The sequence below is a fragment of the Thamnophis sirtalis genome, unplaced genomic scaffold (genome assembly GCF_051295495.1).
Source record: "Thamnophis sirtalis isolate CommonGarterSnake01/CBP01778 unplaced genomic scaffold, rThaSir2_p1.2 scaffold_13, whole genome shotgun sequence".
NCBI lineage: Eukaryota > Metazoa > Chordata > Lepidosauria > Squamata > Natricidae > Thamnophis > Thamnophis sirtalis.
In genome coordinates this window covers 46,859,583-46,884,089 of record NW_028261393.1, presented here as the reverse complement: position 1 = coordinate 46,884,089, position 24,507 = coordinate 46,859,583, and the positions used below count along the sequence as shown (strand labels likewise).

General features: G+C 47.5%; 1 protein-coding gene across 3 annotated transcripts in view; it reads right to left on the bottom strand.

The window, feature by feature from the left end:
• The window catches only part of OCRL (OCRL inositol polyphosphate-5-phosphatase), a 32,572-nt gene extending 9,342 nt beyond the window's left edge, over positions 1–23,230 (bottom strand). The window contains exons 1-16 of one of the 3 annotated variants that reach the window (XM_087728143.1): positions 23,034–23,230; positions 19,664–19,734; positions 19,224–19,303; positions 18,269–18,307; positions 12,231–12,341; positions 12,046–12,135; positions 10,947–11,099; positions 9,048–9,168; positions 8,800–8,970; positions 8,071–8,172; positions 5,474–5,588; positions 5,249–5,365; positions 3,780–3,967; positions 2,810–2,921; positions 1,674–1,783; positions 955–1,090 (exon numbers count right to left, since the gene is read on the bottom strand). In XM_087728143.1, coding sequence (XP_087584269.1) covers positions 955–1,090; positions 1,674–1,783; positions 2,810–2,921; positions 3,780–3,967; positions 5,249–5,365; positions 5,474–5,588; positions 8,071–8,172; positions 8,800–8,970; positions 9,048–9,168; positions 10,947–11,099; positions 12,046–12,135; positions 12,231–12,341; positions 18,269–18,307; positions 19,224–19,303; positions 19,664–19,734; positions 23,034–23,078 — 1,761 coding nt within the window. In that variant the 5' untranslated portion in view covers positions 23,079–23,230. The remainder of the gene's footprint in view (positions 1–954; positions 1,091–1,673; positions 1,784–2,809; positions 2,922–3,779; positions 3,968–5,248; positions 5,366–5,473; positions 5,589–8,070; positions 8,173–8,799; positions 8,971–9,047; positions 9,169–10,946; positions 11,100–12,045; positions 12,136–12,230; positions 12,342–18,268; positions 18,308–19,223; positions 19,304–19,663; positions 19,735–23,033) is intronic. The other 2 variants (XM_087728144.1, XM_087728145.1) reach the window with 2 other exon arrangements.
• Positions 23,231–24,507: the final 1,277 nt, after the last annotated feature.

The window sequence follows — 24,507 nt, the reverse complement described above, 5'->3', positions numbered from 1 at the left end:
CCCCCCTGAAACGACCCAATGCACTGGAAGTCTCTCTCTCCCCATACTCGCAAAAGAAGTCCTGGAAGGTGGGCTCGCGTTCTTCCAGCAGCACACACACACACACATACGCTCAGAAAGCGCTGCAGATTCCAAGAAGAATTCTGATAATTTTCAGATAGGATTCGGAAGTGAGGGCTTTCAGTGGCAGATTGGCAGGGAGATGAATAGTTGTCTGCCATACCTATTTGTTCCGCACCCTGTGGAATGACCTACCCGTAGAGATCCGGACCCTCCCCACTCTCTCGGCCTTCCGAAAAGCCACTAAAACCTGGCTGTTCCGGCAGACTTGGGGCTGTTGACTTCATGTATGAGGTCCAGCCCCACCCAGATTGAGTGTATGGTGTGTTGTTTTTAAATTGTTTCTTTTTAAATTGTTTATTTTAACCCCTTACTTTAACTTGTTTCTGTAAGCCGCCCAGAGTCCTACGGGATTGGGCGGCATATAAATTTATTAAAAGTTAAAAGTTAAAAAGTTAAAGTATTCGTCTCCGTCCCCTGCATTTTATCCCCAGAGTTAGGGTGGGACTTAGGTAGCAGCAGTGGCTCTTCTGTCCCCAGGACCGGCCCATAGATTTCCACTGCTCTCCTCTCCTCTGCACATCTGTGCATCAGGCATTGGGCTCAGCTGTTCCTCCTCTTCTCATCAGCCACTTCCAGGGCTGTTGACTCTCCGTCTGAGGGCTGACAGACGGCCCAGGCTCTGCCTCATGTCTCCGTCTCTCTCTGACAGCTCCATTTCCTCTTCCCGCTCGGAGCTCTCAAATTGCCTTGATGCTTTTTCTGACTCCCATGCCTCCTCCTCTGATTCGGCTACTGGAGGGGCCAGCGGCCGACAGGTTACCGCACCCTATAATACAAACCACCTTCAAGCAGGGACCACACCTCAACAACTGAGCCACTGAATAGAATTACCCCTATGAGGAAGAGGGAGCTGACGGGCTTGTGGTCGCTTGTTTTTAGTTCCATGTGGCTGCGGTATTGGAGCTGGTTGATGTTGCCTCCCCTCCAGAGAATCCGGTCGCACCAAGCGGGCACACGGCATTTTCCACTGGAAGGAGAGAGGATCAATATCAGGGATATTCTGGAACGCTGCAGGATGCTCATTATCCTCCGTGGTCTCCGGAGTAAAAAAATTGCAATTCATGGGATCCACCCTTCTATGGGATCTATCTTCTCATTTCCCCCCCCCCCCCAAAACCCCAACAACTTTTGTACAAGACCATTCTTACCTGGATTGAACTATTGGAGTGAGATTCTTACCTGGATTTAACTATTGGGGCGAGATTATTACCTGGATTTAACTATTGGGGTGAGATTCTTACCTGGATTTAACTATTGGGACGAGATTCTTACCTGGATTTAACTATTGGGTGAGATTCTTACCTGGATTTAACTATTGGGACGAGATTCTTACCTGGATTTAACTATTGGAGTGAGATTCTTACCTGGATTGAACTATTGGAGTGAGATTCTTACCTGGATTTAACTATTGGGGCGAGATTATTACCTGGATTTAACTATTGGGGTGAGATTCTTACCTGGATTTAACTATTGGGGTGAGATTCTTACCTGGATTTAACTATTGGGGCGAGATTCTTACCTGGATTTAACTATTGGGGCCAGATTCTTACCTGGAATCCCAGCGATCTGTTTTAGAGTCATATTTGTATGTGGGGATAAATTTGATTTCGCCTTCTGTGAAGTCGGCAAAAGCTGCTTTTTGGGTACGCTGAATATTCAGCTGCAGGCAAAAGGCAGTCAGTCAGTCAGCTGCTGTCACTCAGACCGTCTAGTATTGACAGGGAGGGCCATGAAAAACTTGTGTGTGCCTGTCACATGACTTTGGTGTGGGTGGGTGGGTGGGTGTCAACCACCCTTATTCAAAAGGCAGGAGGCACATCATGGTGGGTCTAGGACAATTCTCCATGGCCAACCCACCATGGCGAACGTTCCATTGCCATTTCGTCCAGAGGTGGGTTGCTGCTGGCATTACAGCCGGTTCAGTGTGTGCGTATTTGATCATAAATGCAATGTGCAGAAGCAAAAAACAAGATGGTGGCGCCGTAGGAGAACCGGTTCGGGGGCCTGGCAAGCCTTGGTTGCTGCTGGTTCCAGTGACCCAGGCCGCCAAACTACTACCGGTTTGGCTGAACCGGTCCGAACCAGTTGGAACCCACTACTGATCTCGTCACAGGGCAATTCACTGAGGGACGAGAGTTACTCTAATATCAAATAAATGGTGGAATAGAATCATTAAGGAAGGGATGCAAAAGGAGGGACAGGATGTGAACGGCAAAAATTGGAATAAATTTGTACTGATTTTAAATAAATAAATGGAATTGTTAAGTTGTCCCGCAGAGAGTTGGCTGTGGTGAATTGTCCCGTTCCTCATTGTGTTGCCTCTCTTTCTCTTGGAGTAGGAACATTGAAAAGCGAAGAGTTTGGTGTCTAGGCATGTAAGAAACAGCTGCTGGCCACAAAACAATGAAAGGAAGCTTAAACTTCCAAGCAGCCAATAAAAAGCTGGACTTTAATGAATGTAACCCAAGCCTTTGCACTAGCGATACACGTTAAGATAACAAAATGAGTTCCAGACGGCACAATCATCACAATGTGCGCAAATCGTATGATTAAACCACGGGATGAAAGGCGGTCTGAAGGCCTGTCTGATGGGGGAGGACCCATATCCAAAAGGAAGGGATAGATATTTCAACTTTAAAAAGAAGAAGCAGCTCCAGGGAATTCCTCCCCACCTTTCCCTTCTTACCTGGTCAAATGTGAGCAGTTTCTGGAGCTCGTTTTTACTGATTAGATTTTTTACATCATTGGAGTCCGGGAGGCAAAGTCTGTAGTTCAGATCTCCCAGCCAGATGACAACACTGAAAGGTATGAGAAAGAGCAGAGAAACGATTAAGAGCCGTGGTGGCGCAGTGGTTAGAATGCAGCATTGCAGGCAGCCTCTGCTCACTGCCAACAGTTCGATCCTGACGGGCTCAAGGTTGACTCAGCCTTCCACCCTTCCGAAGTGGGTAAAACGAGGACCCAGGTGGTTGGGAACAGTAGGCTGACTCTGTAAACCGCTTAGGCAGGGCTGTAAAGCACTGTGAAGCGGTATATAAGTCTAAGGGTTATTGCTATTACAGAGTCCTTGATGTCGCCAATGTGGAGTTTTGCGTGACCCGACAAATGCGCGCCCGACAACAGTGCGCACACAAAATTGCGGCGATAAAACCACAATGTCGACAGCGCGCCGACAAAGGCGCGCCGACAGAAGCGCAATTAGGGTTAAGGTAAGGGTTAGGGTCAGGGTTAGGTTTAGGGTTAGGTTCAGGGTTAGGTTTAGAGCGCGCTTCTGTCGGTGCACTGTTGTCGGTGCGCTTCTGCGCTCATTCGTCGGCTTGATTTCAAACTCGCGGTTTTCTCCCTGCGGTTTCGTCGGCGCGCTTTTGTCGAGCGCGCATTTGTCGGTGAACCGGAGTTTTGTTCAGCAGATATATTCTCATTGTTCCCAGAGATAGAAATATCTGCCTCTACCTAGGATTGAGCCCACAGCCTCCCGATTGTGAGGCGAGAGCTCCACCTCTAGGCCACCGCACCACTCATGGCTTGGGCTTCAATGATTGTGTGTTACTTCACTGAGCCAACCGTGTCCCTTTCTTCTTTGCTTCAACGGAATCAATAATGCAGCCCCCGTGGACTTCTCTCCCCACCACGCGGATCCCGCCTTTCGGACGCACTCGTGTTTCATGATGGTCAGCTGGGGCAGATTCTGGTCGGGAACCTGGAAGCTCATGCGGGCGCAGATGTCCTTGTAGTCTTGATTGCGCTGCTCGAAGTTCTCCACGTGGGCAGCCAGGTGGGAGTTGACGATGCAGAAACTGGTGTTGTGGAAAACAAACCTGACGGCCACACCACCTTTGTTGCCCTGCAGAAGGACGGACAGAAGCGAGGGGAGAAAGGAAGAGCGGAAGGAAAGGGTCAGTTGGAGGGTGTTCTGACCTAGGCTTCACCAAATCACAAAACAGACTCCTTGTCCCCAAAAAACCCCCTCTTCTTATTTGGTTAATGTGAATTCCTAGAATTCACATCCAGAAAAGTCCCCGGCAAACCGTCGTTCAAAGGTGAATTGCGACCACAGACCTTATCAGGCTTGGAGAGCCTGCCAGGCCAACAGTTTCCAAACCAGAGGTGGGTTCCTACCAGTTCACACCTATTCGATAGAACCAGTTCGTCAAATCTACCGGACCGGTTAGAAGAGGTTCCACCAGTGGACCCGGAAAGCAGGCCACACCTACAGGAGAGGTTCCAAAAATTTTTGAAACCCACCACTGCTAAAGGGTTAGAGGTGCAAGGATCTTGTAACTTGACAGCTTTAAGACTTGCATGTTTCAACGCCAGAGTTCCTGAGCCAACGTGACTTGAGGAGGAATTCTGGGAGTTGAAGTCAACAAGTCTTAAAGCTGTCAGGTTTGAAGACCCCTAGTTTTTTTTTCTAAAGGGTTAGGGGTGCAAGGATCTTGTAACTTGACAGCTTTAAGACTTGCATGCTTCAATGCCAGAGTTTCTGAATAGCTACTTGGACCGACCTAAGTACTAATTCATAATTTCATATCCAGTCACATGGGCGACAAGGCACTCCCATCCTGTCACATGGGTGGCAAGCCACTCCCACAAAGGAGGCCACACCCACAGAGTAGGTTCGAACAATTTTTGAAACCCACCACTGTTCCAAACGCAACGTTGTAGCAGACAATGCTTGGCAAGGAGTCTCTGAGAGTCATGAACCAATCTTCACACTAATGAATTGTCTCCTGCAAACTCCCCTCCCCTTTCGCTCCTCTTTATTTCCTCTGGGAGGGGCCATTCACTGTCCACCTGTGCCTTTACTCTCGAGTTGGCCCTTGTTTCTTAACTGTTCCCTTCTCCTAGCAGCTCTGCACATGCACACATTGGGGACAGGCTCCCGCTGTTCTTCAGCCCCACTGACCTCCAACTCCGAAGGCAGCTGATAACTGTCAGCCGGCCCTGGTCTCCTCTCTGCCTCCGACACAGAGCCCTCATCAGAGCCTTCCCCAGACTCCAGGACTGGCCCAGGTTCCTCCCCAACCTCCTCACTGTCCGAATCTGCCGCCAGCTCTGCTGGCAGGCCACAACAGAGGGTGACAAGAGACAACCTGGGCCGCCCAGCATCGAGGGCACTACTCACCATCTTGCCCATGATCCCGGTGCCAACCGTCTCTGCCACCACGTCTTTGATGGAGTCGATCTGCTCCTTCCGGGCGAAGATCAGCAACATCATGCCAACCAGGCGCACCAGCTGCACCTGCAAGATTCGAGATCCTAGAAATGGATCTGCTCTGCTCACAATACCGGCCCTGATCTGAGGAGCTGTCCGGCCTGCTTGCCCTCCAATTGAGGGAATTGGACTTACTTTCCTGTACTTGGCTTTGCGGTGTAAAGCTTTCTCCACAGCCGTCAGCCACTCTTGCTCTTTGTTGGAGTCGAAGTAGAAGAAGGCTTCGGTGCTCAGGTCCAGCTCCTGGAAACTGGAGGGGAGAGTTCACTTGAGAGACCGCCTGCTGCCAATTACCTCCACTCGACCAATTAGATCACATAGATTAGGCCTCCTCCGACTTCCATCAGTCGGTCAATGTCGACTGGCAACTACAGGGCGGGGCATAACCTTTTCCTAGGGGGTCACAGCAACACTTGTAATAACAACACAAATAATTCATACACCATTCGAAAGCCCATCAAAAACTGAGTTTATTGACACGATTTAATAGTCAGTATGACCACCATTAGCCCTTCGAACAGCATTCAAACGAGGTGCCTCTCGAAAGGCAATGCATTTTATTCTGTCAATGATCCTTTGTTCTTCCGAATTGAATTTTCCAGCCATTCTTAAAGCAAATTTAACATTTAATAGCTCATTCAAATCAGTTTTTTATGGGCTTTAAAATGAGGTGTCACGGAAGTTGTAAACTGCTGTCGATCTTGCTGTGACCCCCTAGGAAAAGGTTATGCCCCGCCCTAGAATTGCAAAATAATGACTGTTTGAAGATTTGTTGTGTTCTTATCCACCTCGTTTGAATGCTGTTCGAAGGGCTAATGGTGGTCATACTGACTATTAAATCGTGTCAATAAACTCAGTTTTTGATGGGCTTTCGAATGGTGTATGAATTATTTGTGTTGTTATTACAAGTGTTGCTGTGACCCCCTAGGAAAAGGTTATGCCCCGCCCTGTACACGGAGAGCCTTCTCGGTGGCAGCTCCGACCCTATGGAACCAACTCCCCGTGGAGATTCGTACCCTCACCACCCTCCAGACCTTCCGCACAGCCCTTAAAACCTGGCTGTCCCGACAGGCCTGGGGTTAAAGATATTGACCCCACCCGAATTGTATGAATGTTGTGCTTTTAACGATGTATTGTTTCATGTGTTTAACATGGTTTGTCCTCCCTCCCCCTGAACTGTGAGCCGCCCTGAGTCCCCCCAGGGAAAAGGGCGGCATACAAATAAAATATCTATCTATCTATCTATCTAGATGCTGAGCGTGGCCTCAACACCCCAACAGTCAGCTCATCATCAGCCATCCTGGGCTTGAAGAGCCCTGGTGGTGCAGTGGTTAGATTGCAGTATTGCTATAAAACAATAGTCTAAGTGCTATTGCCATTGCTGCTGTTGCTACTGTTCTTTGAAGAAGAGTCCTTATTGCAGTCAAGACTAGTCCAGTACTGTCTATCTGTCTTTCCGTCCGTCCGTCCGTCCGTCCCTCCATCCATCCCTCCATCCATTCTTTCCCCAGGGAGCTCAAGATTAACATTTATACACGGATACTGCTTCCCTTCCCCTGCGCCTTCCCTCCCTTCCTGGAGGAAAGCGGACCCTTACGAATCCTTTGCTTCTGGGTTATCGTTTAAGAATCCTAGGACATAATCCTGGGGATTATTTTTCTCTCTGGGTCCAGTTTAAAGCTAATGATTGCTGTGAACAGAACTGGAGTGAATAAAGTCTCGGTTAAAAGTTCAGAGGATCATTGGAACTGCAGAAAAAACAATTACTGCCAACCTTCCTTCCATTGAGGACCTGTATACTGTACGAGTAAAAAAAAAAGGGGGCCATGAAAATATTTACAGAGCCCTCACATCCTGGACATAAATTGTTTCAACTCCTACCCTCAAAATAACACTATAGGGCCCTGCACACCAGAACAACTAGACACAAGGACAATTTTCTCCCCAATGCCATCACTTTGCTAAACAACTAATTCCATCAACACTGTCAAACTATTTACTAAGGCTGCATTACTATTACTATTAGTCTTCTCATCGTTCCTATCACCCATCTCCTCCCACTTATGAGTGCAGGACTGTAACTTTGTTGCTTGTATCCTTAGGATTTATATTGATATTGATTGTTTCCTGACTGCTTATTTGTACCCTATGACTATCAGTAAGTGTTGTACCTTATGCTTTTTGACGAATGTATCTTGTCTTTTTATGTACACTGAGAGCATCTGCACCAAAGACAAATTCCTTGGGTGTCCAATGCACTTGGCTAATAAAGAATTCAATTCAATTCAATTCTATGTTCTATTCCATTCTATTATATTCTATTTATTCCTTATTCTATTCTATTCCTTATTCTATTCTCCTCCTTATTCTATTCTATGTTCTATCCCATTGTATTCTATTTATTCCTTATTCTACTCTATTCCTTATTCTATTCTACTTATTCTATTCTATGTACTATTCTGTTCTATTCTATTTATTCCTTATTCTATTCTATTCCTTATTCTATTCTATTCTTTGTTCTATTTCATTCTATTCTATTTATTCCTTATTCTATTCCTTATTCTATTCCTTATTCTATTCCTTATTCTATTCTATGTTCTATTCTATTATATTCTACTCTATCCTGTTCTAAAAAACAAAACATGGAACAAAACCAGAAACCGAACCAGCATGGGGGCGAAGATCAAGCAAGAATGGTCCTAATAAGGTTCTGGTCCCTCTTGGGATCTCACCCCACACAATATATGTCTGGAGGCTCCGGGTCCGAGATCAGCCAAGGCTCCAAACTCCCGTCTGGCGATTGCCCGTTGACATTCCACGTCCCGATAAAAAACCTGCAACATACAGAAGGAAGCGGAGGGGTTGAGGCAGGGCAAATCCCTAGAGGTCAGAGATCATGAGCCCAAGAGCAAGGAAGATGCCTCCTCAAAATCGAAAAGGCAGGGTAGATCAGTAGCAACGCAAACGTGAAGCTGGCACCTCTGGACTCACAACCAATAATGCAATGTGCCCCGCGCCCCCACGCATGCGACCTCCCGCCCCGCATGTGACCCGTGGCCCCCTGCGCATGCGCACGCATCTCCCGCATGAGCCCCGCCCCACCGCATACCCAGCAGAGACCTGAAAATCAGCTGATAGGTGGGAGGCGTGCGTGCATGCGCAGTGGAGGTGAGCTGGGGCGAAGGCTCGCGTGTTGGCAGAGAGGGCTCTGCGTGCCATCTATGGCATGCGTGTAGGATCTCCCGTTTGGGAGGGGGGGTTTAGACTAGACGATCCACAAGATCCCTTCCAACTCTGTTAATCTGTTATCTGAATCAAGCTTCTTGGGTGTGTGTGTGTGTCTCACTCCTTCCCCCACCCTCCACCTTTTCTTTGAAAATGGACCGGTGATGTTGGGAGCCGAAGTGGAGGCCCAATTCTCCCAGGCAAAGCTCCAAAGGTGCCTTTGGCGCAGCCCTCACCTGAAGTTCCGGATGTTGACGTACTCTTTCTCCCGCTTAAGGACGTAGTGCTTGATGAGCCCTTCCCTCTGCCCGGATTGCGTGGTGGGGGAGGATGGCGCAAAGAACGTCCGCATGGTGTTGCTGCCTTTGGGGGGCTCCTTGTTGGCGCTCTCCTTCTCGCGGGGGTATCTAAAGAGGAGACGAGGCATGGGGTCAAGCTGCCCTCTGAAGCTGAACCCAGGGCGCCCATCTCTGAGATGACTTACGACCGGCCGGGAGGCTGGGGGGGAGGTGGGGGCTCTCGGCGGGCACTCATCTGCTGGTTCTGCAGGTTCCTTTTGTTCTCCAGGCTTATGGCGCTGAAGTTATCCTCGAACCCCAGAAGGCCTGAAAACAAGGGTGAAAAAAAAATAAATCAAAATATCCTTCAGAAGCCTTAGAGGAAGTTCAACAGCAGAATGGAAGAAATAAGGCCAACTAAGAGTTTGTTAAAGCAGTGGCTCGGTAGTTAAAATGCTGAGCTTGTCGATCAGAAAGGTCGGCAATTCGGCGGTTCGAATCCCTAGTGCCACATAACAGAGTGAGCTCCTGTTACTTGTCCCAGCTTCTGCCAACCTTGAAAATACAAAAAAAAAATGCAAGTAGAAAAATAGGAACCACCATTGGTGGGAAGGTAACAGCGTTCCGTGTGCCTTTGGCGTTTAGTCATGCCGGCCACATGACCACGGAGACGTCTTCGGACAGCGCTAGCTCTTCGGCTTTGAAACGGAGATGAGCATCGCCCCCTAGAGCCGGGAATGTCTAGCACCTATGTGCGAGGGGAACCTTTACCTTTTAAGAGTTTGCTTCTATTTTTTTATTTTATTATATCAAATATAAAATACCAAAAAAGAAAGAAAAGAAAAGAAGAAATTAAGGGCAGGAAAGGAAACAGGAAAAGGGGGTGTGAGATAGAAGGGGAAAGAGAAAAAAAAGAAGAAAAAGGGGCATTGACTCTAACTCTTCCTAGCTCAGTACAAGATAAACATGCTCCAGCCTCAACTTTTCGCTTTGACACATTAATATATAACTAGCCATTTCTATAACACCAAATCTTTCTAATCAACATAACCAAGATCAAAGTTTCAATTTTTTCCCCCCTTCACAAGCAAGCACAAATCCCAGAAGTGAATTTCCAAAGAACGAATTTTCCTCTTTAAATAAAGTAATTAAGTTAACTATTCCTCCTTTATCTTCCTTGCTATGGGGAAAAAAATGTGTTCTTTCTATTTGCAGTAATCTTTATAAACTTTCACCATTTTATAAAGGTGACTACCTATTCCTCCCCCCCCCCCCCAGCACCATTGCCACCTAACTTCCTCCTGGGTGCGGCCCAGATTTTTCCAACTTCAATTTCCTCTCCCAGAATTCTCAGCGTATCTGTTCTGACTGAGGCTTCCCAAGAGCATGAAGCAAACTCCTTGTCGCGACAAAAAACCCTTTTATTAATTGACCGTGCATTCTGCTCATTCATAGTCAGCAAAGTCTTTCAAGGGAGGATTTATAGTCACAGACCTTATCTGGCTTGGAAAGCTGACAGGCTGACATCTGCAAAACTTGGTAAGAAGTATCGGAGAGTCACAAACCAATTAAGCGAACTAATTGTCTCCTGCAAACTCCACTCCCCTTTTGCTCCCCTTTTATTTCCTCTGGGAGGGACTATCCATGGTCCACCTGTGGCCTTACTACCAAGTCAACCCCTGTTCTTTAGCTGTTCCCTTCGTCTGGTAACTCTATGCATGCACCGACTCCAGCTGTTCGTCTGCCCCACTGATGTCTGACTCTGAACGGTTGATAGCTGTGGGACGGCTCTGGCCCCCTCTCTGCCTCCAAGGCCTTCCCCAGACTCCAGGACTGGCCCATGTTCCTCCCCAACCTCCTCACTGTCCGAATCTGCCGCCAGTTCTGCTGGTGGGCCTTAACAGTGCCCTTGACAACTGGGGGAATTCTGGGAGTTGACTCTCAAGACATCCAGAGGATTTCCAGGCTGTTCCGGGGATGCTCTGGAAACCCAAGGCCACCTCTCTTCAGGAAGCGAGAGCAATTTCTGCATTCAAGACATATTTGCTAAAAACGAACTTGCACGGGGGGGGGGGGGGGAGTGTGCAAGACAGGTAGATCTTTACCTGCAGGAAGAGGCTCCACGGGCCCCGAGAGGCCTTTCACTTGGCGCCAGGAGGGCCCAAAGTCAGGAAGAGGGACTTTTGAGGAGGCCACAAATTCAGGGAGGGAGGGTTTTGGGGATCGCACAAATTCAGGAAGAGGTTGATTTAAGAACGCTGGAAGAAAGAGACATCTGTGTCACCTCCAGCTGTGGTCATCCCCCATCGAGGTTTCATTAATGACATCACATTTTTCACCATTTTATAAAGGTGACTTCCTATTCCTTCCCCCAGCACCATTGTCACCTAATAATTTCCTTCTGGGTGCAGCCCAGATTTTTCCAACTTCAATTTCCTCTCCCAGAATTCTCAGCATATCTGTTCCGACCGAGGCTTTCCAAGAGCATGAAGCAAACTCCTTGTCCCGACAAAAAACCCTTTAATTAATTGACCGTGCATTCTGCTCATTCATAGTCAGCAAAGTCTTTCAAGGGAGGATTTATAGTCACAGACCTTATCTGGCTTGGAAAGCTGACAGGCTGATATCTACAAAACTTGCCAAGGAGTTTCGGAGAGTCACGAACCAATTAAGCAAACTAATTATCTCCTGCAAACTCCACTCCCCTTTTATTTCCTGTGGGAGGGACTATCCATGGTCCACCTGTGGCCTTACTCCCAAGTCAACCCCTGTTCTTTAGCTGTTCCCTTCGTCTGGCAACTCTATGCATGCGCCCACTGACTCCAGCTGTTCGTCTGCCCCACTGATGTCTGACTCTGAAGGCAGTTGATAGCTGTGGGACGGCTCTGGCCCCCTCTCTGCCTCCAATGCCTTCCCCAGACTCCAGGACTGGCCCATGTTCCTCCCCAACCTGCTCATTGTCCGAATCTGCCGCCAGCTCTGCTGGTGGGCCTTAACAGTGCCCTTGACAACTGGGGGAATTCTGGGAGTTGACTCTCAGACATCCAGAGGACTTCCAGGCTGTTCCAGGGATGCTCTGGAAACCCAAGGCCACCTCTCTTCAGGAAGCGAGAGCAATTTCTGCATTCAAGACATATTTGCTAAAAACGAACTTGCACCGGGGGGTGGGTGGGGGGGAAGCGTGCAAGACAGGTAGATCTTTACCTGCAGGAAGAGGCTCCACGGGCCCCGAGAGGCCTTTCACTTGGCACCAGGAGGAGGGCACAAATTCAGGGATCGGGGGTATTGAGGACGCTGGAAGAAAGAGACATCTGTGTCACCTCCAGCTCTGGTCATCCCCCAACCGAGGTTTCATTAATGACATCACAAGGAACCGGAAGCAGCATCACCTTTCTGGACTCTTAGCACCTCGGCAAGGAATTCCAAGCATTGCTCCTCATCGGCAATTTCAAACAGACGCTCTGCGGTGCAATCGCCCTGCAGACGGATCTTGCAACCAGCTTTGAAGCCAAACACAAGAGAAGGACATGTGTCAGGAAACAGGCGTCTGGGCCGATAAAAGTCCAAGAACGGACGTTAGCCGATCACAATTTACTTTAAAAGGATAGAACGGGGGATGGGATGGTTAAAAGACAGCGAAGGAAGAGGAAAAGGCCACAGCAGGTTTTTTTTGGGGGGGGGGAAAGCACCAGCTTTGCTCAAAATCGGGAGCGGCTTTGGGGCTGCCCTTGGAGATCAGAACACCGAGGAGCAGGATACGCTCTGATCCGTCGCTCTGGAAAACGCATGACTGCGGAAAAAAAGAAAAGAAACTAGACCGGGATTAGACTGTGAGCTGTTGTGGAAGATCCTGAAGTTGTGGGAGATCCTGAATGGAACATCTGAATTAAGATACAAATTTGGGATAGGTGTCTATGGTTGATCTACTTGGGTGAAAAGGCTCAGATATCCCTGACAGACTTAATCTTAATTTTGCAAAGCTTCTTCTCCGGTTAAGGAATGAGGTGGCTCTGTGGCTAAGACGCCGAGCTTGTCGATCAGAAAGATTGGCAGTTTGGTGGTTCGAATCCCTAGCTCCCGTTAGTTGTCCCAGCTTCTGCCAACCTAGCAGTTCGAAAGCATGTAGCCGAGGTGGCGCAGTGGTTAAATGCAGCACTGCGGGCTACTTCAGCTGGCTGCAGTTCTGCAGTTCGGCTGTTCAAATCTCACCGGCTCAGGGTTGACTCAGCCTTCCATCCTTCCGAGGTGGGTAAAATGAGGACCCGGATTGTTGTTGGGGGCAATATGCTGACTCTGTAAACCGCTTAGAGAGGGCTGAAAGCCCTATGAAGCGGTATATAAGTCTAACTGCTATTGCTATGTAAAAATGCAAGTAGAAAAATAGGGACCACCTTTGGTGGGAAAGAAACAGCATTTATTCATGCCGGCCACATGACCACGGAGACGTCTTCGGACAGCGCTGGCTCTTCGGCTTTGAAACGGAGATGAGCACTGCCCCCTAGAGGCGGGAACGACTAGCACATATGTGCGAGGGGAACCTTTACCTTCTCGGGTAACATTGTATTGCTAAACTAGGGCAGTGTTTTTCAACCTTGGCAACTTGAAGATGTCTGGACTTCAACTCCCAGAATTCCCCAGCCAGCGAATGCTGGCTGGGGAATTCTGGGAGTTGAAGTCCAGACATCTTCAAGTTGCCAAGGTTGAAAAACACTGAACTAGGGCATATAAAATGGAAGGGAGGAAGGAAGGAAGAGACAAGGGAGGGAGGGAGGAAAGAAGGGAGGGAGGGAGGTCAAATAATTTCTGGTCAAGAATGAAAGAATCCTTTTGCTTAAGTTCACAGTTTGAATTAACCAGCAAAATCTCAAAGTTGCTTTACCTTCCCCATTAGTACAATCCAGGAACTATGCTTATCAGCTTTGCAATAAATCAATATACAGAATACTCTTTGAACCAGGGTTTAATAGCTTGCCTTGCTCCCCCACCCCCCAACTAAGAGATAAGCAGAAGGGCTGCTTGTTCATTTAACTGTCATCTTACTAACTGTCATGTACGATAATACACACGCGACCTTCGGAAGCACTTTACTTGCTTAATGAATAAATTCCAAAGAACGGTTAAAAAAAAAAAAAGAAGAATGGGAGGGAGGGAGGGGAAATGAGATTTTTCTGCATCATATAAATACCAAAACATTATTTAAGGAAGTCAAGTGAGGTTAGCTCTTGACATATAAGGAAAGGTATGTGCAAAACCGGTCTGGAGAGATTTAATCTACTGCCTTTCCCTTCCTTGCTGCTTATAGACTAACACCATCCTTTCAAACAAACATGTGCAACAGGCATTGGCTCAGATGCTTCTCTGATAGTTGGTGAGCTTTTTTTTTTTTTAGATTCCCCCCTCCCCAAAAGCAGCAAAATGAGTTCTGCAACATCCCTTTCGGATTCCTTAAAGCAATGGTTCTCAACCTTCCCAATGCCGCGACCCTTTAATACAGTTCCTCATGTTGTGGTGACCCCCAACCATAAAACTGGTGTCTCGGTTCCTAAGACCATCGGAAATATGTGTTTCCCGATGGTCTTAGGCGACCCCTGTGAAAGGGTCATTCGATCCCCCAAAGGGGTCCCGGCCCACAGGTTGAGAACCACTGCCCTAAAGGAAAAGGTTCCCCTTGCATATATGTGCTAGCCGTTCCCGACTCTAAGGGGCGGTGCTCATCTCCGTTTCAAAGCGGAAGAGCCAGCACTGTCCGAAGACGTCTTCGTGGTCATGGGACCGGCATGACTAAACGCCAAATGCACACGGAACGCTGTTACCTTCCCACCAAAGGTGGTTCCTATTTTTCCACTTGCATTTTTACCTGCTTTTGAACTGCTAGGTTGGCAGAAGCTGGGATAAGTAACGGGAGCTCACTCTGTTACATGACGCTAGGGATTTGAACAACCGAACTGCTAACCTTTCTGATCAAGAAGCTCAGCGTCTTAGCTACTGAGCCACCGTGTCCCCCCCCCCCTACGTCTGAACAGTTCCCCTGTCTGGATAAAAAAATTGCTCTTCCCAGGCACTGTTTGGTTGGAGGAAGGCGGGGAGGGACAGGTTTCAGATCGACAAGCTCAGCGACTTAGCCACTGAGCCACCGCGTCCCTTCAGATCCTTAAATTCTCAAAATCCCCCCCCCCCACTGGGGTCTGTAGGATGCTTTTTTACATTTATTTTACACTCCGGCTTTAGAGGGAGAGAGGGATCCTTTCAGAGCTCCTCAGCCAAGAGCGAGATAAGACACCAATCTCCACCCCAACCAGAATTTGCAATTTTATCACCGTTTCCGCCGAGCCGACGCCTGAGTGAGAGAGACTTTGCAGAGGCATGCAAACTAAAATAGAAAATATCATCTGCAATATTATCTGCTTTAAAAAAAAAAAAACCAACCTGGACATCAGGCTTCACTGCCTGCCCTTTTCCACTCCAAGGTTAAAAATCACCACCACCACCACCAAAAAAGCCAGTGGCTTCTTCTTCTTCTTCGCTATTACAGAAAGGAGGAGAAGCCTTTTGAGAAGACAGAAATCCAGAGTTCCTGGCTTCAGATGAGTGGGCCATTCTGCAGAGCGTGCAAAGGTTTTTTGGGCATGACTAGCTAGAGAGATGATATCGCTCTAATGGCAGAAAGAGAAGAGGAACTAAAGAACCTCTTAATGCGGGTGAAGTAGGAGAGTGCAAAAGTTGGCTTGAAACTCAACATTAAGAAAACTAAGATCATGGCATCCGGCCCTCTCAGGTCCTGGCAGATAGATGGGGAAGAAATGGAGGTAGTGACAGATTTTATTTTCCTGGGCTCCAAAATCACAGCAGATGGGGACTGCACCCAAGAAATTAAAAGATGCTTGCTCCTGGCGAGGAAAGCTATGGCAAATCTAGACAGCGTACTAAAAAGCAGAGACATCACCCTGCCAACAAAAGTGCATATAGCCAAGGTTGTGATTTTCCCAGTTGCAATGGATGGCTGTGAAGATTGGACCATAAGGAAGGCTGAGGGCCAAAGAATGGAGGCCTTTGAACTCTGGTGCTGGAGAAGACTCCTGCGAGTCCCTTGGACTGCAAGACAATCAAATTGGTCAGTCCTAGAGATCAACCCTGACTGCTCTTTGGAAGGCCATATCCTGAAGAGGAAACTCAAATGCTTTGGCCACCTGATGAGAAGGAAGGACTGGAGAAGAGCCTAATGCTGGGAATGATTGAGGGCAAAAGAAGAAGAAGAAGGGGACAACAGAGAAGGAGGTGGCTGGCTGGAGTCACTGAAGCAGTCGGCGTGGGCTTAAATGGACTCCAGAGGATGGTAGAGGACAGGAAGGCCTGGAGGAATGAAGCGAAACGTCTTTAACAGGAAAACAAGAAAGTCCAGTTGCCTCCTGAAAAAGCACCTTTGGGAGACTGAGAATTAGACTGGGAGTTGGCTAAGCTGCATAAACAGGTGTCTCTCTGGAATTCAGAGTTTACACTTGCAGGCATCTTCAGAAGCAACCACAGTTTTGAGGTTTTATTTATTTTTATCCTGCCTGTTGTTGTTTTTATAAATACCTCAAGGCACCTAATGCTCTTTCTTCCTCCTATTTTCCCCACAACTCTCTCTGGTGAGTTGGGCTAAGAGACAGTGACTGGCTCAAAGTCACCAAGGTGGCTACCATGCCTGTGGCAGGACTAGAACTCACAGTCTCCTGGGGATTAGGTAAAGTCACTCAGCTGGCTTTCATGCCTAAGACAGGACCAGAACTCACATAGTCTCCTGGGGATTGGCCCAGATTCACCAGCCAGCTTTCATGCCCAAGATGAGACTAGAACCCAGAGTCTCCTGGTTTCTAGGCCAGTGCCTTAACCACTATACCAAACTGGTTGGCAGGCTGTGACGAAGAATAAACCCGAGAAGCTACTAATCAAGTTAAGAAGGTCAGTTATAAGTGGGCCTCTGAAAGGATCAATAATTTCATCCAGTTCATTTTTTCAATTTCTCTCTAAATAAGAGGCAATCAGGCTGACAGGTGTCCCCAATTCACTCTTCCGTCTCCTGAGACACCCAAAATGGCGTTGCCGAATTTACTGGGAAAAATGCTGATTTCAGCAGAGCGATTTGCTTTCCTTTTTGCGAGAGAGATGCAAAAACCCAGGATTAAAGCTTATATGGACTCTCTCCCAGCACAAAAAAACCCAAAAGAATGCATAAAGGCTGTCCGCCTACCCTCAAAAAGGAGGGGCAAAGTTTTTTGGAACTGCCCCCCCCTGGCATCAATGTACCATCACTAAGAGCCTCTTGAAGGTCAAGGTTTTTTTTAGAAAAAGGAAAATAGGTTGTCAGCCTCCGTACGTTTTTCCACCTTTGTTCTACATCATGTACCCTTTACCAATTCCATTGCTCTGAACTTTCTGAAAGATTTCACAGAGAGAGAGATAGCGAGGGAGGGAGGGAGGGAGGGAGGGAGGGAGAGAGAGTTCTGATCTCATGTAGCTTGTGATGCCAGCATTCTGGAATACCATTTTTTTTCCAGAAAAACACATTAGCTTGTTGTTAGTTGTGAAATCTTGTCCAACCCATCGCAACCCCATGGACAACATTCCTCCAGGCCTTCCTGTCCTCTATCATCCTCTGGAGTCCATTTAAGCTCATGCCAACTGCTTCGGTGACTCCATCCAGCCACCTCATTCTCTGCTGTCCTCTTCTTTTGCCCTCCATCATTCCCAGCATGAGGCTCTTCTCCAGTGAGTCCTTCCTTCTCATTAGGTGGCCGAAGTATTTGAGTTTCCTCTTCAGGATCTGGCCTTCTAAAGAGCAGTCAGGGTTGATCTCCTCTAGGACTGACCGGTTTGATCACCTTGCAGTCCAAGGGACTTGCAGGAGTCTTCTCCAGCACCATAGTTCAAAGGCCTCCATTCTTTGGCGCTCAGCCTTCCTTATGGTCCAACTTTCACAGCCATCCATTGCAACTGGGAAAACCATAGCCTTGACTATACGCACTTTTGATGGCAGGGTGATATCTCTGCTTTTTAGTATGCTGTCTAGATTTGCCATAACCTTCCTCCCCAGGAGCAAATATCTTTTAATTTCTTGAAATTAAAAAAAAAAAAGAACTCTCTCTTAATTCTCTCCCTGGATTGAAAGTAAACAGAGCTATATCTATGTAATCACACCGGAGGTCTGTTTCCTGATTTCAACCCATCCTTGCTGAATTTTATAGCATACTTTTGGTTCTCTCTATAGTACCCAGACAGAGCAATAAAACAATGGCCAAATATTCCACTTTTCCCAGAAAACCTCTAGCCAGGCAGCAGAAGGCAGAAAAGAGAGAAGAGCAGGACAATGAGTCAAGGAGGAAAGACAACACGTCAGCTTTCAGGGAAGTCTATTTCTGACACCATTTTCTGAGGAAAGACGACTCACAATTTGTGGCTATGTCGATCAGCAAAGTTTCTTCGGCCTCTAGAAGGAAAAAACAACCACCAAGAATCAGAAAACTGCAAAAGGCAAAGATATCGTAGGAATTTTTCACTTGGGCTAACTAAGGGGGGAACACAAGTGGTTGGGGACCAGCTTGACAAAAATCTTGAAGACGCTCCGTCAAGTGGTAGACTTTTAATCCTGGTTTGCAAGAGCTCAGCACCTGGATTGTGTTTTATAGGTAACTAGCCGATAACCTGGCGTTGCCCAGGTATTTATTTATAGGGGAAAATGTCTGGACCAAATGTAATATATAATGTTGGACTTTCCCCTTACGAGAGGAAGCCCCATTGTGGAGTATCATGAAGCCGTTAACATGGCAACTCCAATGCGCTGCACAGTAAAGCCATTTTATGGCAGTACAGTAGAAGCCATTTGAAGGCACAACAGGCTGTATCTTAACAGAACACAGACCCCAAAGGGGTTTTAGGGGTGTCTTACCCCCACAGTATTTGTTTCCAGAGAGTAAGTCATCTGTGTACCAAGTTTGGTTGAAATTGCTCGAGGTGTTCCAGAGTTATCACCTTTTTCTCTGAAGACGTTTTGCTTCTCACCTGAGAAGCTTCTTCAGCTTCTCTCAAAAGCCGCTTGTGCTCTCAGCTCCGAAGAAGCTTCTTGAATGAGCAGCAAAACCTCTTCAAAGAAACACTAGAAAGTCCAGCTGCCGCTTGGAAAAGCACCTTTGAGACTAGCGCTATCAGTTCATTAATCAAGCAAGGGGCACTCCCTGCTATGTTTCCATTGGCACAGGATTTATGGTTGCATAAAACTCCGGCCAGCATCTCTGGTTGCCAAGGTCCAGATTCTGTTTGTGGTTTTGATTTTGACACTAACCTTTCCTGGCTTGCAGGAAACCATGAGTCATCAAACCAGAAAGAAAAGAGACTTTGAATAATACCTTGCACACATTTAAAACGGTCGTTGACTGGAATGTGTTCTTGAATAGGGTGGTCTGTCCCCTGTGAGCTTATAACCAACCTGCAATTTAAAAAAAAGTGATAAAGTTAGAGGCACAGGAAGGAAACGGAGGGAAGTGTGCAAACATTCTTCATTTTGCCCTTCCAGGCAAAAATACTACGCGTGGGATGATTCACACACACAGACATACGCAAACGGGAATGGCATTACAGCATTTGTCCAAACACGAAAGACTACACCGTGATTTTCTGTAGTGCAAATGGGGGCTACATTCTGGCTGGGGAATTCTGGGAATTGAAGTCCGCACGTTTTAAAATGTGCCAAGGTTGGAAATACTTCCATAGGCTACCAGTGCAAGGATCTGGGTACAGATATGTAAGCAGTGGCGACAGAAATGTTCACCCTTCCCTGGGGACTTACTCATATTCTCCACCACGTTGGACCAGGGTCAACTCACACGGCATTTGCTGACCTGCGTTCACCTCCACGCCCTGAAGACCAGTTAAGGAAAAAGGAAGAGCAAAAAAGCAAGGAGCGCAGGACTGCAGGCTACTTCAGCTGACTGCTAGCTGCAGTTCGGCAGTTCGAATCTCACCAGGCTCAAGGTTGACTCAGCCTTCCGTCCTTCCGAGGTGGGTAAAATGAGGACCCAGATTGTTTGGGGGCAATAGGCTGACTCTGTAAACCACTTAGAGAGGGCTGTAAAAGCACTATGAAGCGGTGTATAAGTGCTATTGCTATTAGGAACCCGAGTGGCACAGTGGTTAGAATGCAGTATTGCAGGCTAACTCTACCGACTGCCAGCAGTTCGATCCTGACCGGTTCAAAGTTGGCTCAGCTTTCCATCCTTCCAAGGTGGGTAAAATGAGGACCCAGATTATTGGGGGCAATAGGCTGACTCTGTAAACCACTTAGAGAGGTATGTAAAGCACTGTGAAACAGTATATGTCTGAGTGCTATTGCTATTGTCCGTCCTTCCTTCCTTCCTTCCTTCCTTCCTTCCTTCCTTCCTTCCTTCCTTCCTTCCTTCCTTCCTTCCTTCCTTCCTTCCTTCTCTCCCAGTGGCTAAAATGCAATATTGTAGCCTAACTCTGGCCACTGCCAGCAGTTCAATGCTGACAAGCTGAAGCTTGACTCATCCTTCCATCCTTCCGAGGTGGGTAAAATGAGGACCCAGATTGTTTGGGGGCAATATGCTGACTCTGTAAACTGCTTAGAGAGGGGGTGTAAAAGCACTATGAAGCGGTAAACAAGTCTAAGTGCTATTGCCATTTCCAACCGGCAGAGTCTCCGTATCTGGTTCTGTTCTCCTCTCCCCATCTTATTCAACCTCTGAAAGAGGATAAACTTCAGAGCCTTGCTGTGCCAGCTCCCCCCTCCCGCAAGCGCCTTGAGGAGGAACATTTCACAAAATGTTCCTTAACAGGGAGAGCGAGAGAGGTACAAGCCAAAAGATTTGACCTGAAAAAAAAAAAGAAAGCACTGTTGTACACTTGCTAGAGTACAGTGGTTGAAAAACACTGCACCGCCATCAGTTCTGAAAGCAGTGTGGTTACGGGGGAAACCAAACACGTTGGTTTCTGACTTCTATGCTTTGAACCAAGATCTGCTGGGTGCTAATCTACCAGCAGGAGAACCATTCCCCCCCCCCCCTGTTTTAAGTCCAGTTCATTTTCCAACAGCAATCCCAGCCAGGTGTTTCCTGAGAAACTCATCTACCTGCAGGGGAAAAAAAAAAAAGCTTTCTCGACTGACTGCCTACGGCATCCGAGAGTATAGAAACGAAACTGCTGAATATGGAGATGTGCTCCGTGGCTCGCATACTTTGGGGATTGTGATTTTGGGAAAATGGACTAGAAAAAAGTAGATGATAGATAGATGGTAGTTAGGTAGGTATAGATACTGGTAGATAGGTATATGGATAGCTAGATCAGGGGTCACCAACCTTTCGAACCTCAGGGACCACCAAATTCATAATTTCAAATCCCGTGGACCACTAATACGAATTTTTAAAAAAGATAAATAGTGTTTAGTGCAATATTAAAAAAAAATGCAAATGATTTTTCTGCAGACCACCAACATTTTCACCTGGACCACCAGTGATTCCATGGCCCACAGGTTGGTGACTGCTGAGCTAGATGACAGATAGATCGATACATAGATGATAGATCGATAGATGATAGGCAGACAGAAACAGAAATAGGTAAATAGTTTGATTCATTGACATTGATAGATCGATAGAGATGACAGACATAGATATAGATGATAGAATAGATTGATAGATGATAGACATCTAGACAGAAATAGAGATCGATGGATGATAGATCAATAGATGATAGACATAGATAGAGATAGACAAACAGACATAGACATATAGAGATACAGATAGATAGAAACAGAATAGAAGAGCTGAGGAAAGTACAAGAAAGGGAAGACAACAGATAAAAGAGCCGGAGCGGATCAGAAAAATCCTAGAACCTCCTCGGAAGAGATACACTTTATTTCTAGAGGTCTAAAGAGATCCAGATGCTGATCAACATCTTTCTATATTCACCAGACCAACAGCTGACTAGATAACCCTTTGATTCGGTACCCATCTCTGTCCTATGGTGAGAACAGCTCTCTCAAACCAGACTTTTAAAAACTGGGCTGAAAACATGAAAGTTCTGAGTGGCAGAGCCCGGATGTTTTGCTTTGCCATCCATTGCAAGGATTCCCCTTCCCAGCCTCCCGGATCAGCAGCAGCAAGGACCACACAGCAGCGCACCGTTTGCAAATCAATTAGCCTGCTAGAAGGAGGAGGAGGACAACAACAACAGGAACCTGGCAAAGGCTTTGAAATGCTCCTCGGCAAGCAAATTTGGGTCTGGGAAGGCGATTCTGGCATTACCCTAGCCTTAATACCATGGGGGTTCAGATGCTGGCAAGTCCCTCCTGGACAGGCCACTCGAATGACCCAGGAAACTGGCCTGGGGGGAAAAAGAAACAGGAAAGCAGGGTGCCCATCGTCCCCTGCCCATCCACAGGAAAGCAGGGTGTCCATCATTCTCTCCCAGCCCGCAGAAAAGAAGGGTGCCCATTATCCAGTTCACAGGAAAGCAGGGTGCCCATCATCCCCTCCCCAGCCTGCAGAAAAAAGGGTGCCCATTACCCAGTTCGCAGGAAAGCAGGGTGCCCATCGTCCCGTTCCGAGCCCGCAGAAAAGGATGCCCATTATCCAGTTCACAGGAAAACAGGATGCCCATCGTCCACTCCTGAGCCAGCAGGAAAGCAGGATGCCCATCATTCCCTGCCCAGCCCCCAGGAAAGCAGGGTGCCCAGAGTCCACTCCTGAGCCCGCAGGAAAGCAGGATGCCCATCATTCCCTGCCCAGCCAGCAGGAAAGCAGGGTGCCCATCGTCCCCTCCCCAGTCCACAGGAAAGCAGGGTGCCCATCGTCCCCTGCCCAACAGTCCACTGGGTTTCAAGAGGAAGTACTTTTGGAGGAAGCAATCAGGGCAATCTTCCAAGCCATTTGGCCCCGAACATCATTCCCCATTTCTGGGCTGCTGTAAGGACAGCCGGGCCTCTCCCCCCACTCCTGTGCCCCCCAATCCTTAAATGGGGGGGGGGGCGACTCCAAAGCCAAGAGGAACTGATTTTAAGGGGGGGGGCTCCCCCTCTAGCTGCCCTTCCCAAGACAAGGACAGAACTTGCCCTCCCCGTTTAGACACCCACCAACCAGCACCTCACAGACACCCCCCCCCGCCCCATAACTGACCCCCACCCCAACCAGCTCGGCTAAGGATACGGCGAGGGTCCTCTTCCCGGGGGCGGGGGTCGCCAGAGGGTCCATGGAGGCGGCTAGGCCCCGTGGCGGGGCAGGGGATGCTCGTTCCCGGGGGGCTGAGCTGCCCCCCCACTCCCTCCCCACCGCGCGCGCTCCCGACTCGGCGGCGACCTTCGGCGACGCGCAGCCCGCAGAAGAAGGGAGGAAGGGAGCAGAGGAGCGCAAGGGCCGGAGGGCGGCCAGAGCGGCGCCGCTTCCGCCCGGCGGTGGGCGGGCGACTGAGGGCAGCGACCTCTGCCGGGCGGAAGGCGCAGGCCGCCCAACAGCGGGAACGCTTGGCTCTCGCTTGGGGTAGAAGGCGGGAGGCTGAAGGCGCATGGGGTTTGTAGTAGAAGGAGAAACATGGGAAATGCGGGTGCAAAGGATAGCGGAGAGTATCGCCACGGGGGAGCTGTTTCCTTTGGATTTAGATTTATTAGCTTCCCCCCTTCCCCCCCCCCAAGGCCATAATGAGTAAAAAACCGAACAGATAAGAGGTTGAAAAAGGAAGTGAAAAAAGGAAGAAAACGTAGAATTATGATTTCCGCCCGTTTTTCTATTGAATAAATTGCCCTCTTACTCCCTTCATCCGCCTTTGACCTAGTTTATCCTCAAATCTCTTAAATCAGCTTCTCAGTTAAAAAAAAAATCTTATTAGGTTTTCCCCCTCACCCCCCTCGGCCAAAGAATTTACCATTTCCACAAATTGGGTTAGTTTTATCATCCCGCTTGTGGACCTCCAATTTTATCAATGTGACTTTGTTTATTTATTTAAATGCTTTTTTTAAATTGGAAATTCTACTCTATTCCGAATGCTATTCTATTCCTTATTGTATTGTATTGCATTGCATTGTACTATATTGTTTCTGTTTCTGTTTCTGTTTCTATTCTATTCCATTCCACTCCTATTCCTATTCCTATTCCTATTCCTATTCTTTATAGTCTAATCTACTTTCCCTATTCTATTCTATTCTATTTCCCATTCCTATTCTATTCTTTATAGTCTATTCTATTCTATTCCATTTAACTCCTATTCCTATTCCTATTCGTTATAGTCTAGTCCACTTTCCCTATTCGATCCCATTCCATTCCATCCCATTCCATCCCATTCTACTCCTATTCCTATTCTTTATAGTCTAATCTACTTTCCATATTCTATTCTATTCTATTTCCTATTCCTATTCTATTCTTTATAGTCTATTCTATTCTATTCCATTTAACTCCTATTCCTATTCGTTATAGTCTAGTCTACTTTCCCTATTTGATCCCATTCCATTCCATCCCATTCCATCCCATTCTACTCCTATTCCTATTCTTTATAGTCTAGTCTACTTTCCCTATTCTATTCTATTCTATTCTGTTCTATTTCCTATTCCTATTCTATTTTTATAGTCTAGTGTATTTTTCCTATTCTATTCTATTCCATTCCATTCAACTCCTATTCCTATTCCTATTC